General features: G+C 37.8%; 1 protein-coding gene across 1 annotated transcript; it reads right to left on the bottom strand.

The window, feature by feature from the left end:
• Positions 1–988: 988 nt before the first annotated feature.
• On the bottom strand, positions 989–12,110 carry LOC128696370 (pre-rRNA-processing protein TSR2 homolog). The gene is made up of 5 exons (XM_053787617.2): positions 11,918–12,110; positions 8,598–8,688; positions 7,487–7,578; positions 3,780–3,920; positions 989–1,360 (listed from the first exon to the last, which is right to left on the bottom strand). Exons 1-5 carry the CDS (start codon positions 11,975–11,977, stop codon positions 1,178–1,180), a joined length of 567 nt encoding a protein of 188 aa, XP_053643592.1. The 5' UTR covers positions 11,978–12,110; the 3' UTR covers positions 989–1,177.
• Positions 12,111–16,605: the final 4,495 nt, after the last annotated feature.

Below are 16,605 nucleotides of genomic sequence, written 5' to 3'. Positions count from 1 at the left end.
TTTAACTTGTAAGGTCCAAGGGAAATCATAAGACGTACAGAGATGTCTGAAAATATATTTTAAAAGGCTTAACTTATAATGTGCCAATTTGTTTGTACAGTATAGTATACAGTATACAGTATAGGTGTATAGTTTGTAGAATATTTATTTACAAATTAATAAGATATTTTACGCATCTAAATAAAGGGTATGTAATTATATATATGTATATATATATATATAATTCATGTGCATTGTCACTGATTAAATTGACAGTTTTTTACAAATTTAAGAATTTAATATAATTAAAAAAAGACCTGCATATCATGGGCCAGTAGGCCTACTGCAGTGCTTGTTTTTCATGTTCTGTACAGTACAGTATAAAATATTGTATTGTACTTTTTTCACAAAAATACATTTTCTCTGCAGTAATTATGCAGAACCATGAAATATTTTATGCTTTATATAAATGTGCAACATTGTCACTGTACTGAAATAGATAAATATCTTAAATTTATTAATATCTGTACTGAGCTGTTCAGCTTGTTTTTGTTTCATCCCAAAATAAATAACTTTTATTATATTCATGGGGAAGCACTAAACCCATTCCCATTCCCCAGGCACTAAGTGCCTGGGGAATGGGAAGTAATCAAGTTTAATCCAAGAAGGAATGGCTATCTCCATTTCCTTGGACTAAAATAACTCACAGAATGGGGGGAAGGGGGAAAGATTGAGCCACATCCATTCCATGATTTGTTTGCAATCATGTTGTTATGATTTTGTGAGTCATGATGGTAACTTCAACTAAATTTTTTTTTACTGGCATTGAAGCACCCCACTGAAGGGAAAACTGAGTGTTCCTGCATGCAAGTAAATACAGTGGACCCCCGCTTAACGATCACCTCCCAATGCGACCAATTATGTAAGTGTATTTATGTAAGTGCGTTTGTACGTGTATGTTTGGGGGTCTGAAATGGATTAATCTACTTCACAATATTCCTTATGGGAACAAATTCGGTCAGTACTGGCACCTGAACATACTTCTGGAATGAAAAAATATCGTTAACCGGGGGTCCACTGTAGTTAAGTGAACAACGGTCCATTAACCCCTGAAAGAGTAAAGTACAAAATACATACAATTCTTCAATAAGAAAGCCATTCTTCTAATTCTTACAGTACTATATTTGATGAGAATTTCCTATCGCTTCTTGTTTCCTCTTCGTATAACCGTCCATCCATCCTCCTCGTCATGAAGCTGCTGCTGTTCCAGTTCAGTAAGTTCTCTCAGAGGCTCACTGGTACAACTGTTGTCTGCTGCATTACTTGTGTCATGCAGCTGCATTCCACTTAGATGAGCAGCAACCAACTGTGGTGCATTATCCTGCAGATCGACATAATAATTGTACTGTGTTAAGTGATTATTCAACTGCTGTCCACTCAGGAGAAGCAACCAACACACACATTATCATGCTAGTTAAGACAAAATTATAGTACAGTATGATCTAATTTAATGGAATAGTAGTCAAGAGCAAGGGTGTTATGAATAATAAAAGCTATGAAGATGTGTATACCCATGGTAGCATAAGAGAACTTAATTCTTCCCACCCAGTAATACTAAAGACATTCATTACAGTGCATTCTTATATATAGTTTATGAGCGCTGTATGACCCTTGTAGGTTTAGCAGCACTTCTTTCTGATTATAATAAAATACAGTATGTATATGAATTTTGATTTTTTTTATTAACACACTGGCCATTTCCCACTGAGACGGGGTGACCCAAAAAGGAAGAAACACTTTCATCATCACTCATACCTGTATACCACTATACTCTTGTACAGTACCTTCTTTGCCTCCGTGGATAACATTTTTTGTCTCCAAAGATGCCACCCACCTTTTTTCCTTCATCAATTCTATGGTTAATACCCAAATATCTGAAAACATTCACTTCTTCCATACTCCTTCCCTCCAGTGTGATATCTAATTTTTCTTTATCTAAATCATTTGATACCCTCATCACTTTACTCTTATCTATGTTAATTTTCTACTTTTACACACATACATACACTAAATATATATATTATTATATTATATTATATTATCACACTGGCCGATTCCCACCAAGGCAGGGTGGCCCGAAAAAGAAAAACTTTCACTATCATTCACTCCATCACTGTCTTGCCAGAAGGGTGCTTTACACTACAGTTTTTAAACTGCAACATTAACACCCCTCCTTCAGAGTGCAGGCACTGTACTTCCCATCTCCAGGACTCAAGTCCGGCCTGCCGGTTTCCCTGAATCCCTTCATAAATGTTACTTTGCTCACACTCCAACAGCACGTCAAGTATTAAAAACCATTTGTCTCCATTCACTCCTATCAAACACGCTCACGCATGCCTGCTGGAAGTCCAAGCCCCTCGCACACAAAACCTCCTTTACCCCCTCCCTCCAACCCTTCCTAGGCCGACCCCTACCCCGCCTTCCTTCCACTACAGACTGATACACTCTTCAAGTTATTCTGTTTCGCTCCATTCTCTCTACATGTCCGAACCACCTCAACAACCCTTCCTCAGCCCTCTGGACAACAGTTTTGGTAATCCCGCACCTCCTCCTAACTTCCAAACTACGAATTCTCTGCATTATATTCACACCACACATTGCCCTCAGACATGACATCTCCACTGCCTCCAGCCTTCTCCTCGCTGCAACATTCATCACCCATGCTTCACACCCATATAAGAGCGTTGGTAAAACTATACTCTCATACATTCCCCTCTTTGCCTCCAAGGACAAAGTTCTCTGTCTCCACAGACTCCTAAGTGCACCACTCACTCTTTTTCCCTCATCAATTCTATGATTCACCTCATCTTTCATAGACCCATCCACTGACACGTCCACTCCCAAATATCTGAATACGTTCACCTCCTCCATACTCTCTCCCTCCAATCTGATATTCAATCTTTCATCACCTAATCTTTTTGTTATCCTCATAACCTTACTCTTTCCTGTATTCACCTTTAATTTTCTTCTTTTGCACACCCTACCAAATTCATCCACCAATCTCTGCAGCTTCTCTTCAGAATCTCCCAAGAGCACAGTGTCATCAGCAAAGAGCAGCTGTGACAACTCCCACCCTGTGTGTGATTCTTTATCTTTTAACTCCACGCCTCTTGCCAAGACCCTCGCATTTACTTCTCTTACAACCCCATCTATAAATATATTAAACAACCACGGTGACATCACACATCCTTGTCTAAGGCCTACTTTTACTGAGAAAAAATTTCCCTCTTTTCTACATACTCTAACTTGAGCCTCACTATCCTCGTAAAAACTCTTCACTGCTTTCAGTAACCTACCTCCTACACCATACACTTGCAACATCTGCCACATTGCCCCCCTATCCACCCTGTCATACGCCTTTTCCAAATCCATAAATGCCACAAAGACCTCTTTAGCCTTATCTAAATACTGTTCACTTATATGTTTCACTGTAAACACCTGGTCCACACACCCCCTACCTTTCCTAAAGCCTCCTTGTTCATCTGCTATCCTATTCTCCGTCTTACTCTTAATTCTTTCAATTATAACTCTACCATACACTTTACCAGGTACACTCAACAGACTTATCCCCCTATAATTTTTGCACTCTCTTTTATCCCCTTTGCCTTTATACAAAGGAACTATGCATGCTCTCTGCCAATCCCTAGGTACCTTACCCTCTTCCATACATTTATTAAATAATTGCACCAACCACTCCAAAACTATATCCCCACCTAAATATATGAAGAGCATAAACTTACTTCACTTTCTCCACCTTCTGGCTGTTCTTGTACCCTACACAATGAGAGATCGCACTTTGGCATCAACGATAACTCATCCATCACCTGTGCATCCTTGCCTGCCACACACAGCTGGTAAAGATGACACAGGCAACTCCCAATCTGGAAAGGCATAAAGAAAACTGTAAATCATCATCTTTCAAAAAACTGGCCATATCCCACCAAAGCAGGGTGGCCCAAAAAGAAAAACAAAAGTTTCTTTTTTTAACTTTAGTAATAAGACTACAAATATTTTAAGGTAAGTAATGAGTGTACTGTACATACATGCATTTTATCACTCTAAGGCACTTTATGCATCGTAGTATATTATGTGTGGGTGGGGTGGCCAGGAGGGCTACATACCTACCCACACCTGACTTCTTACAATACATACTAGTACTCACCTTTTGCCCTACATTAAGACTACAAATATTTTGAGGTAAATAATGAGTGTGCTGCGTGTGTATTTTACTTCTTATTGTTTTTAATGCCTAGTTCTATTGCTAACTTAACCCCTTGACTGTCACAACCCCAAATCCTGAGGTGTCTCCTGATGTTGCAAAATCCCCCCCCCCCCCCAAAAAAAAAAAATTATTATGAAATGATAGAAAATCTTTTCCCAATTGTAATGACATCAAAAGAACGAAATTTGATGGAAAGCTGACGGAATTACACTCTCGCAAAGTTAGTGACCTTGGCGATATTTACGAATCAGTGATTTCGCCCACTTTGAGCCCTATTTTCTGCTAATTCCACTGTTCCAGTCAACCAAACTCATAACTATTTTTTTAGAACTCCATTTTTTTCTATCGACTGAGTACAAGAAACTGCCCACTTACCGATTTCAACTACCCAATAACGTAGTCAGAAATTTGCAATTTTGCCAATTTCACAAAAATTAAAAAATATGACAATTTCAAAATAGGGTCACGAATGAACAATGCAGACATTCCTTTGCTCTAAAATAAAATTTACTTTGTTCATCAGTCATGTCTCCAGGCCCCTCTGATATTACTCTTGCTTTCTATTTTGAATTTTTATTCAAACAAAAAATAGAAGATTTACTGTTATGCAGACTACTGCAATACTGCAATAATTGTATAAATAATGTCAACCCATTCATGACTGCATATTAGAATGGCTACTTGGACATTTATTGGAAAATGACATCATTTGTTTACTTTTGAACACTGGCAAAAATCAAACATTTTCCCTACTTTGAGCTCCATTTCAAGGTTCTTTTCATAGTAAAACCAATCAAAATCACCTCTATTTCTATAGTATGTTTTCCATTCTATCAAATGAGACCAAGAAAACGAGATTACAATCATAAATACTATACAAAAATAGACCACAAACTCGGCATTTTAATTAAAAAAAAAAACGGTCAGAATTATTTTTTTCTCATTATGCACTGCGTGCTGCAGGATTTTTTTTATATGGTGCACACTGACCACACAGACCCATTCTCTCACATATGAGCCTACCAGCTTTCTCCTGCTTGATTTGAAGCCGCTAGAATTTATGAGTATATATACGTCAAAAACGGTGGCTCGTAAGACGTATATATATGACCAATACAGTCAAAGGGTTAATATATGTTAGTGTAAACTTATATGGCATTTATATGTATTTATAAGTGGAAAAAAATGGCGTTCTGCTCTCCGGCGATGTCTGCTTTGTGGCGATAGCCTGGAACCTAACCTGCCGTATATGTGGGGCCCTACTGTATACATGTTTGAACATGCATGTGCAGTGTGACCTAAGTGAAAGTAGAAGTAGCAAGACGTACCTGAAATTTTGCATGTTTATGAGTCAGAAAAAAATACACCAACAATCCTACCATCGTGTAAAACAATTACTGGCTTTCGTTTTACACTCAGAGGGCAGAAAGGTAGTACCTCCTTGGGCGGTTGCTGTCTACCACCCTGTTACCTAGGAAAACTGTAAATAATTTGCTTAATTATTAGATAAAAGAGCAGAACTAATTTAGAATGAATAGAATAAAAACTACTGTTCTATTTTGATAATGACCATACAAAAAATTATTATCTTCACTGTAAAAAAGAATAACTTTGAGGAATATTTTAGGCCAGTTCCAGTGCTCAAATTGAGTCAATTCTAGTTTCACTATAATGCCTTGAGTGTTATTCCTTATTTGCAAGAAACCGACCCATCATAACTATTCTATTTTGTGCCCAGAAGTCAGTACTTTGGCCAATTTTACACTTTCAACAAATTCCAATTTAAAAATAAGTACTAAAGCCATCTTCCCTCTGTTCATAAATCATGTCCCTAGGCCTCTCCTATATAACACTTGCCTTCCAATGTGAATAGATGCATAAAAACTCAATATTTTTCCCTAAACCTCAGCTAATAAATCATAACCATGAATGCTTGGTCAGGGTGCAGCTTTCCCAATAACTGAAGCAGACCTAGTAAAAGCTCATAAAACAGATCATGGGGGTTGGGGGCCCCTTCCCCTTCCCATGGAAAAACTGCTAAAATAAAAAATTTCATTGTCCAGAATTGACAATTTTCATCACTTCCAGCCAGAAACCAACCAAATATTTTCCCATTTTGTTAGTATGTCTTCTGGCCTATTTAGTGGTACCAAGAAACAGGCAATAAAACCATGAAAACTACCCCTAGAAAATGCCCAAAATTCACTCTTTTAACCCAAACACAAAGTCAGAATTTAGCAGTTCCCATTATGCACTGATGGGGCAGGATTTTTCTTTTATGCTGTACACACCTACCATACAGACCCATTCTCTTACGTCTATGCCAAAATTTATGACTTGCAACAAATCTGAGGGTACTATGATTTATATGTACATATATCTAAGTAAGTGACATTGGCCCCAATCATGTAAACTTACATGATAGCAAAAGGGTTAAGATAAGTGTGACATTTCAATTTTCACACAAAAAAAAAAAAGTATAAACCAATGATCATGTTACAGTGTAAAATGCAAAACAGGTTTCCATTTTAGCACTCACATGACAGAAGATATCAGGAACACTGTCAGAACAGATGTAGAAGTCTTCAATAGGGAACTGCACAAGTATCTTCTCCAGGTGCCAGATCAACCAGGTTGTGATTGGTATGTGGGTCAGTGGACTACCAGTAGCAACAGCCTGGTTAACCAGATAAGCACCAGACAAGCCTGGCCCAAAGCCAGGCTCTGGGAGTAGAAAAAGAAAAACTCCCAGAATTCATCATCATTAAAGGTGGGGTTATGTTCCGATGAACCCATCATAAGTTGAAAATATCATGTCAAATATAAATATGATAAATAAATAAGTAAATAAATAACTACTGTCACTGAATAAACAAATAAATAAACAAATATCTACTGTAATTAACTAAATACCAGTAATGAATATTAAATAAATGAATACAAGTTTATCCTATCATTACATTCGTACCACTGTAAAGTTAAAATATCTTAAGTTAAACCATCGTAAAGCCATTTGTACCTAACAAGCAGATGCTTTTTCCAAACTGTTAAAAAAGTAATGTTAAAAATCTGACTCACACAGATCAAAGTTTGATGACACTGATATGTCACCAAACACTTGTTTTTTACTGGTACTTTATTTCACTGCACCCTTACCACTGTGCAGGTGTCTCTTACCAGTAACTGAAATGTGTTACAGTGGTGAACACATCACGTGAAGCTCACCTCCATGTCTGAATCATCTTCAACAAGAATGTTAAGCTCTTGGTCCATTATTGTTGCCAGATAATCTGCAACATCTTCAGGTTCAAGATCCTCTGTCAACACAAAATGCACTTTATGAAGCAGTTAGAAAATAATAATTGCTATACTTACTATAATAAAGCAAATTTTGTGGAAACTCTACACTGAATGAAGCCAATAACGAAAAACAAACCCAACCAATTTTCCAGTTTACCACACCGAAGAAACATAAATTCTACTGAATATCAATTTTATTTAAAGTATTTTAAATACAATTGTAGCACTATAAACATGCAGCACATAAAGGCTGTAAAAGAAATGGCTTCAGATGCTTTACTGTACCTTGACCTAAGTTTATGTCGCTGGGGCTAAGTTAATAACTCAAGTTTAATATCACATGTTCATGGTAATATACTGATCAATTACATTTATTGTCATCTTTGAAATGAAAAAAAGTGATTTGAGTAGCTGTATTTTATCAAGGAAGGACTGTTACTGTTCTTTAGGACTGTTACTGCTAATTTAGGACTGTTACTGCTGCTTAAGGGCTGTTGCTGTTAATTAAGGATTATTACTGCTAATTAACTGTTACTGCTACATTAGGACTGTTACTATTACTTTGAACCCTTATTAGTAATGATGCGACTGCACATTCCTGTCTAGACTATTTTTATTTGTAAATTCCTGGACTATTACTGAATTCCAATTCCTACTTCTCATATTGTGCACTATATAACAAGATTACAAGAAACAGGTAGTACAGTATATTAGCATACAATATAACCACAGTGAAAATAAGCAATATTCTAAGCACTTTTGTGATGTCTCTCATTATTAAGTAACAGTGATCTCTCTTATTATCAAGAAATAATGAGCTCTCACATTATCAAGGAATAGTAAGTTCTCACATTATCAAGGAATATTCCTTGATAATGCGAGAGCTTGACTCAAGGAATTGGAACTGCTCTCCCCTGCCTTGGATCAAATCAGATTACCTCCTATTCCTAGGAGCTGCATGATCCCTATAGGTTTGGTGTTTCTCCATGAAACACCAAACACAGTATGACTACATGTACCACATACACAGTCTTACCATTCTCACAGAAATATTGTTCAATGATGCCAATCATCCACTCAGCAATTTCAGCACTTTGCTTGCCACCTGCTTGTTGCTGAACAGCAAACTGAAAAAGGGAAATAAAATTAAATCAATTATATATGTTTGGTTCTTGTGATATTGTACTTTTACAGACAGTGATAGTTCAGTGGATGCACCTCTCCTGGTATGGAGGCTTATATCTATTTAAATGAGTAATACTTGAAAGCAGTTCTTGGATGTATCAAGGAGTAAAGGTGAATGTGTATTCTTCCCTGGTGGAAATGGCAATTGCTGAAAAAAAAAATGGGGGCATAGCATGGTCAAATAAAGCCCAGCAGTTCACAAGGGTCCTGGTTCAATAACAAACCTCAAGAATGGCAAAAATCATGATCAGTAAAACGATGATTCAAAAGAAAAAGAGAAAGCTAAGGACAACAACTAAATAGTGTATAGTAGTGTACAGTAAACCCTCAATTTAACAAACAATAATTTAACAGACTTCGGAAATGCTGGACAACATCTGCTGCGTCACTTGATTTACAAACAATAGACACAATCAGTTTGTTAAAGAAGAGTTCATTATGTTAGGAACATGGCACAACAATCTCCTCTCTATCCACTACAAATGATGTTAGCAGACACCTGCTCCCCCATATTAGTCACCTAAATTAAGAATTTACAAAATTTAACTAAAAAACTGTTTACAACATAAACTCATGGGCATGTGAGGAGCTGGGCATGATATAGATCAACATACTTTTTGTGGATTTAACTGGGGTCAACATCTCTGGCTTTTCTGTCGGATTTAAAACTAATAAAAAACTGCATTTGTGCCCCACCAAAGAGATTTTCTAGTTACTCAAATTGGTATCACAGCAAGGGTATGATACTTTACAGAAAGAGAGTGCTTGTGTTATTTGCATGATAGTATTTGAAACATCAGTGGTACTGATACCTCTCGTGAAATTTATAACATGTATATTACGTTTTGAAGCAGACAGTGAGTTTAAACACAAAATGTGTGCAAAATGAGCAGAATTATGCTTAGACCCTTCTGGGAAGTGTAACAAAGTGAATGTCACTAATGCTTTTCTTATGGTCTTATGAAAGCAATACATGCTTAACCTGTAACTCAGTGGCAGAGTGCTGCAACTCGGTCACAGAGGCTTGGGTTTGGTTCTCATGCAGGGTGAGAAGTATGTACTGTACTGTACAGTAAGTACTGTACAGTAAGTACTGTACAGTAAGTACTGTACAGTAAGTACTGCAGAGTAAGTATTACACAGTAAGTACTGTACAGTGTGCTAATCATATTCAATGTATCAATACTCGTGGCCTCAGACTATTCAACATCTTATCAGAAGATATTAGAAACACTACTGGGACACGTGTAGAAATCTTCAAGAGGAAACTGGACAAGTATCTTAACCAGATGCCAGATCAACGAGGCTGTGATGGATATGTGGGTCAGCAGGCCACCAACAGCAACAGCCTGGTTGACCAGGCAAACACCAGAGGAGCCTGGCCCATGGTTGGGCTCTGGGAGTAGAACGGCTCTCGGAACTCATCAAAGTGTCTAAGTGCTAACCAAGTGGTGTAGGTTGCTTCCTGGGGGAGGACTGGGTAGTATACCTCAGAGCAAGAGCTCCCAAACTGGATAGGTATACCCCCACCCTGGGGTACACTAAGGAATTTTCAGGGGGTATGCAATTAAGTGATCATAAGTTAAACCATACCCCCGGCCGGGATTGAACCCGCGGTCATAGAGTCTCAAAACTCCAGCCCGTCGCGTTAGCCACTAGACCAGCTAGCTGGTCTAGTGGCTAACGCGACGGTCTGGAGTTTTGAGACTCTATGACCGCGGGTTCAATCCAGGCTGGGGGTATGGTTTATTTGCAATCGTGTCATTACGATTTCTTGAGTCATGATCATAAGTTGTTTTGATACTGTCATTACTTTTCTTAATTTATTTTCAGTATTTTGTAATGAAGTTAAATATCAGCACTGGAGATTTCATGCCAATCAGAAGAGGCATTTGGAAGTCATCATATTGAAATTCATGTCCCAATTACTTTAATAAAAATGGAAATTTGTGACATACACACTAAGTAGGTACCTGGGTGTTAGTCAAATGCTGTGGGTCGCATCCTGGGAGACAAGACAGAATGGCCACAAGGGCAACAAGAAAGACAGTCCTCATTGATGCAATTTCTTATCCTGGGTGGCTAACCCTCCCTCGAGTTAAAAATCCCAACAAATCTATTATAGCCCAAATCTGATTCAAACCTTCCATTAAAAAACACCATCAATGTGACTCATGAAATCGTAATGACACAAATGCAAACAAACCATACCAAGGGCGGGGATAGAACCCGCGACGATCTGGAGTTTCGAGACTCTCTGATCGCAGGTTCTATCCCTGCCCGTGGTATGGTTTTTTTCATCATCAATATCCTGATGTTAGAAATGTCTGTCCTCATTAAATTTAAAAATGCCCTAAAATTAGTTTTTTCAGGTTTTTTATATAGTAATATGTCATTGTAATCAGCTAGGACTGTATACCCTGTACATGTACTTGTAGTAAAAAAAAATAAAGATATATTTTATCTCAGATTCTATACAATCCTGCAAGAAAAAAAAATTTTTATTTTTACGTTTTTAAGAAAGCCACCTTGATAATAATTAAAAAAAAATAGCAAATTGACATTTATTGTTTGAAACCAATCAGAAGAACCATTCTCTAGTTATTACATGGGGAAACTAATAAAAATGGCAAATTGAAATTTACAAAGCTTAAAATGAGCATCAAGCTTTCCTTTTAACAAAGCCCACCAGCGATGAAACTTTGATGTCTGGTGCCGTGTGGCCTGGTGGCTGAAACTCTCGCTTCACACGGCAAGGGTCAGGGTTCAATTCCTAGCAAGGGTAGAAACACTGGGCGTGTTTCCTTACACCGGTTGTCCCTGTTCACCCATCAGTATAATGGGTACCTGGGTGTTAGTCGACTGGTGTGGGTCGCATCCTGGGACAAAACTGACCTAATCTGCCTGAAATTCTTAGCATAACAAGCAGCTTTCTATATAGTAGTATGTCATTGATGTCAGCTAGGACTGTATACCTTGTACTTGTAGAAATAAAGATATTATTATTATTAAGTGCTAAACCAATAAGGGCCGTACAGCACCTGGAGCATGTGAGGCAATCAGATATGATCCGAGGAAGATGATTGGTAATTAAGGACAGTACCTAAATGTTGCACGTGTCTTATTCATCTATTAATAGTGTCATGGTCACCCACATGCAGACATACTTGCCTGTAATGGGTTCCAGCTGCCCAGTGCCACTCTAACAGCCTTTTTAAACGTGGGATTCATTGTTACGTTCTTCAGGTTACGTGCAGCTTGTTTAAAGGTTTCAATTTGCAACGTTGCTTCTTGTTGTTGTGGGTTTGTAAGGGCCGCTGAGCCAGCAATGTTTCCGTCTTCTTCTGTTGGGTTTCAGGGCCACTGACAGCATACGCCGTATCGAGCCCGAAGCAATGTTTCCTGTGGTGGTCTTCCTCTTGTTGGGGTTTATAGGGCCACTAACGGCACTCAGCCTTACTGAAGCCTTCCTTTGAAAGTAAGTTCATTCAGGTATACACAAATACAGTTACAATACAATACAAATACAAATATTTATTTCCTTGTAAAGCTTACAATGTATGGTTTACAGATTATAAGATTAAGTTACAAAGATGCCCACTATCGTGGCTAGGCACTTCGAGCAGACTAATACTAATTCTTACGCCATTTTGATACAGGTCATATTTGAGCAGTACATTTGAATATATCATTAGGCACTTAAACAGGAACATTATCAGTTAGGTACATACATAATTAGGTTTAAGAGGGCTGGTAGTCAAATCATTTAACATTAGTACAAATGGCAGATTTAGTAATGGGAATCGATTTGATTTAACATGATATGTTTTTTTCCATTAAAATCATAATGGTGGAGTATCTTATACAAACTTAAGATTAACTTAAAATTTAGTAAGACTAACATAGGATTTAATAGGCAATAGCTATATTAGGCATTGTATGTTACAGTTACATAGATTATCATACATAGTAGCATATGTGTAAAGAACCTCGCGGGGAAAAATATGTTGCCCAAATCTGAGCGGGAATTGGAAAGGAAATGAAGTTTCCTCTGGAAAAAAGAAATGGGAACCTGAAAGTTATATCAAGTGGAGCCTAAGACTAAATACGGGCAGAGTCAGGCGCTTTGCTTCCCCAGCAAACATGTCTACACATTAGGTATTTTTCAGCTCTCTTCCTAAGAGCAGAGTAATCTAATTGTGTTTATGCCAGTCTTACCATAAATCAGTTTAAGAAGAGAGCCAAAAATACCTAATGAATGAGGTTACAGAAAAAGAGAAAAGTGATTTCTTGTATAATAAATATTCGAGTAACTTATTCGACTAATTTCGTCTTTATAATGAAGTAAGTTATATTCATGTATATAATTTGCTTACTTTTATTTCTATTTCATATATATTCTTGTAATTCGTTGCCTTGCATTTGGTTTACTCTGTTTGCTTTATTTTTATTGTTAATAATCATGATTGATTTTTACATTATGTAATAGTTAAGCTGCTTTAAAAAAACGGTGTTACAAGGATCCTACAGTGGCCCGTGGCCTGGTGGCAAAATCTCTCGCTCCACACGCTGAGGGTCCGGGTTCGATTCCCGGCAAAGGGTGAAAAGATTGGGCGCGTATCCTTACACCTGCTGTCCATGTTCACCCATCAGTAAAAATGGGTACCTGGGTGTTAGTCGACTGGTGTGGGTCGCATCCTGGGATAAAACTGGCTTAATTTGCGGGAAATGCTCTGCATAACAAGCGGCTTTCTGTTTAGTAGTATGTCATTGATGTCAGCTAGGACTGTATACCTTGTACATGTACTTGTAGTAAATAAAGATATTATTATTATTATTATTATTATTATTATTATTATTATTATTATTATTATTATTATTATTATTATTATTATTATTATTATTATTATTATTATTATTATGAAAATCAGAACAGAAAGAAAGGGCATTGCAGCAAGCCTACTTGCTCATGCCAGGCAGGTCTAACCCATACCCACTGATGTACTCATCCAACCCATTTTTGAACATTAAAATGGTATAAAATACCGACAGGTTGTTAGGTAAGACACATATGCAACAGTTAGGTATCTTTATTATGAAACGTTTCGCCTACACAGTAGGCTTCTTCAGTCAAGTACAGAAAAGTTGATAGAAGCAGAAGATACTTGAAGACGATGTAATCAGTCCATCACCCTTAAAGTTTTGAGGTGGTCAGTCCCTCAGTCTGGAGAAGAGCATTGTTCCATCGTCTTCAAGTATCTTCTGCTTCTATCAACTTTTCTGTACTTGACTGAAGAAGCCTACTGTGTAGGCGAAACGTTTCATAATAAAGATACCTAACTGTTGCATATGTGTCTTACCTAACAACCCATTTTTAAAGCTATAAAAGGTTCTCGCCTCAGTGACTCGACTCGGGAGTTTGTTCTACTCATCTTCAGCTCTATTGCCAAACCAGTACTTTCCAATACTTTTTCTATTTTTTTCCTAAACTTGAACCCATGTTGCGAGTCCTATCTTGGTTAGATATTTTTAGCACTTTAATTATATCCCGTTTGCTTATTCCTGCCTTCCATTTGTACACTTCAGTCATATCTTCCTTCATTCTAAGCCTTTCCAGAGAATACAGATTCAATGTCCTCAGTCTGTCCTCGTATGAAAGATTTTTTATACCCTCTGTGTCCATGTATTGTTTGTAATGGCTTGATAAAGCTCCTGGAGAGCGAAACGTTGCCACAATAAATGTCACATTAGTTGCACTTGTGTCCTTTTACTTTACAAGATTTTTAAAGCATGGAATCCTCTTCGACAGCTTTCTTTGTATGTTTTCCAGTGCATGTATGTCTATTCTGTAATGTAGAGACCAGAACTGTGCAGATAATCTAAATGAGGTCTTACCAAGGATATATAAAGTAGAAGTATAGCCTGAGGGCTTTTATTATTATTGCTTCTTGATATGAAGCCAAGAACCTAGGTAATTTCTACATACATTACTATGTAAGACAATAGTAAATATCCAGAACTTGTGTAAAATTATATTTAAATAAGCTTACTGTACCAGCGTCGCTGCTGAAGTAATTGTAGTGACAATTGGTGGTGGTGTTGGTTGTGTTGTTTCGTCCAACGTGTGTGCGAAACGTTGCCAATAATGGTTCACATTATACTGTATTTGTGTCTCATTTATTTTTCATAACAACATGGTATCACTTCATGCCAGAGATCAGGAGAGAGCCTTAAGGCTTTGGTCGTGTCATTACGATTTCGTGAGTCATTCTTGTTCGTGGTTTATAGGGCCACTGACCAACTCCGGTGTTCTTCTTATATGTGCTTTATAGGGCCACTGACCAACTCCTGTGTTCTTCTTATATGTATTGTATAGGGCCACTGACAGACTGGTGTTCCTCTTGTAGGTGATTTATAGGGCCACTGTCAGACTCGGGTGTTCCTCTTGTAGGTGTTTTGTAGGGCCACTGACAAACTCTGGTATGTAGATGAATGGGTCAAAGAACCGACAGGTTGATAAATTAGACACATGTGCAACTCTTGGGTATCTTTATTGAGGAAACGTTTCGCCACACAGTGGCTTCATCAGTCCATACAAAGGAGGATCATGAAGAACAGGAGGAGAATGAGAAAATCAGTCCCTCAACCTTGAGTCGATGTGGTCAGTCCATCAATCTTGAATAGAATACGGCATATGTGGTGAGAAGTAGCTTATATACCGTGGGCAGGAGAGGTGCAGCAGTCGTAGGTAGCGTCACATTTGTCCAATGCAGAAGTAGGTCGTGCCCAAAGGTTAGGCAAGCGAAGAATTCTCAAGTATTAAGATCCCAAGAAGTTGCAGTGTCTGACAGGATTGTAGATGAATGGTTCAAAGAACCGACAGGTTGATAAATTAGACACATGTGCAACTCTTGGGTATCTTTATTGAGGAAACGTTTCGCCACACAATGGCTTCATCGGTCCATACAAAGGAGAATCATGAAGAACATGAGGAGAATGAGGTAACCAGTCCCTCAACCTTGAGTCGATGTGGTCAGTTCATCAATCTTAAATAGAATACGGCATATGTGCGGGTTCAAAGAACGTGTCGGTTCTCTTGTAGATGCTGCATAGGGCCACTGACAGATTCCAGTGTTAGTGTTAGAACATAAGAACATAAGAAAGGAGGATCACTGCAGCAGGCCTGTTGGCCCATACTAGGCAGGTGCTTTATAAGACCACTGACAGACTATGGTGTTCTCTTTTAGTTGTTTTTAGGACCACTGACAGACTTTTTTGGGAGTTATCCTAAGTAATATACACTGTGTATGATGATTGTACTTTTGTGTACCTGTACCTGAATAAACTTATCAAATTATCGATCCACCAGAGGATTCCAATATTTTCTTACTTGCATAGAGGTCCCCTATATATAAGTTTAGGGTAATAGTAGATGACTCTTACACGGCGGAGTTTAGCCATTAATTATAGTTTGAGCTGTACAATGTTAAGTTGGTTTGCAGTTGAGATTTTGTTGTGCTCTAAATATCGGATACAAAATTTCACGCCCATTCTCCCAGGGTTGGTAAGTTTATTTAGGCACAGGTACGCAAAAGTACAATTTTCATACATAGTATAATTATGTTAGATAAACCAAAAAAGTCAGAGAAATTGGCATATTTCCATTGGGGTCCTTGACTTATTTCCATTGGGGTTACTAATTCAAGTAGGGATCTGGGCGTCCTGCACTACTGAGGCCTTATTTCCAATTTGTGCACACATACAGAGGTACAAAAAAATACAGATAAGAGCAGTATGCCAAAGCCACTTATACTATGCATAGCATTACGGGCTGGCTTAAAATTAACTTAAGATTAACT

This window comes from Cherax quadricarinatus, chromosome 39 (genome assembly GCF_038502225.1).
Source record: "Cherax quadricarinatus isolate ZL_2023a chromosome 39, ASM3850222v1, whole genome shotgun sequence".
Lineage (NCBI taxonomy): Eukaryota > Metazoa > Arthropoda > Malacostraca > Decapoda > Parastacidae > Cherax > Cherax quadricarinatus.
This window is presented reverse-complemented; position numbering and strand designations above follow the sequence as displayed.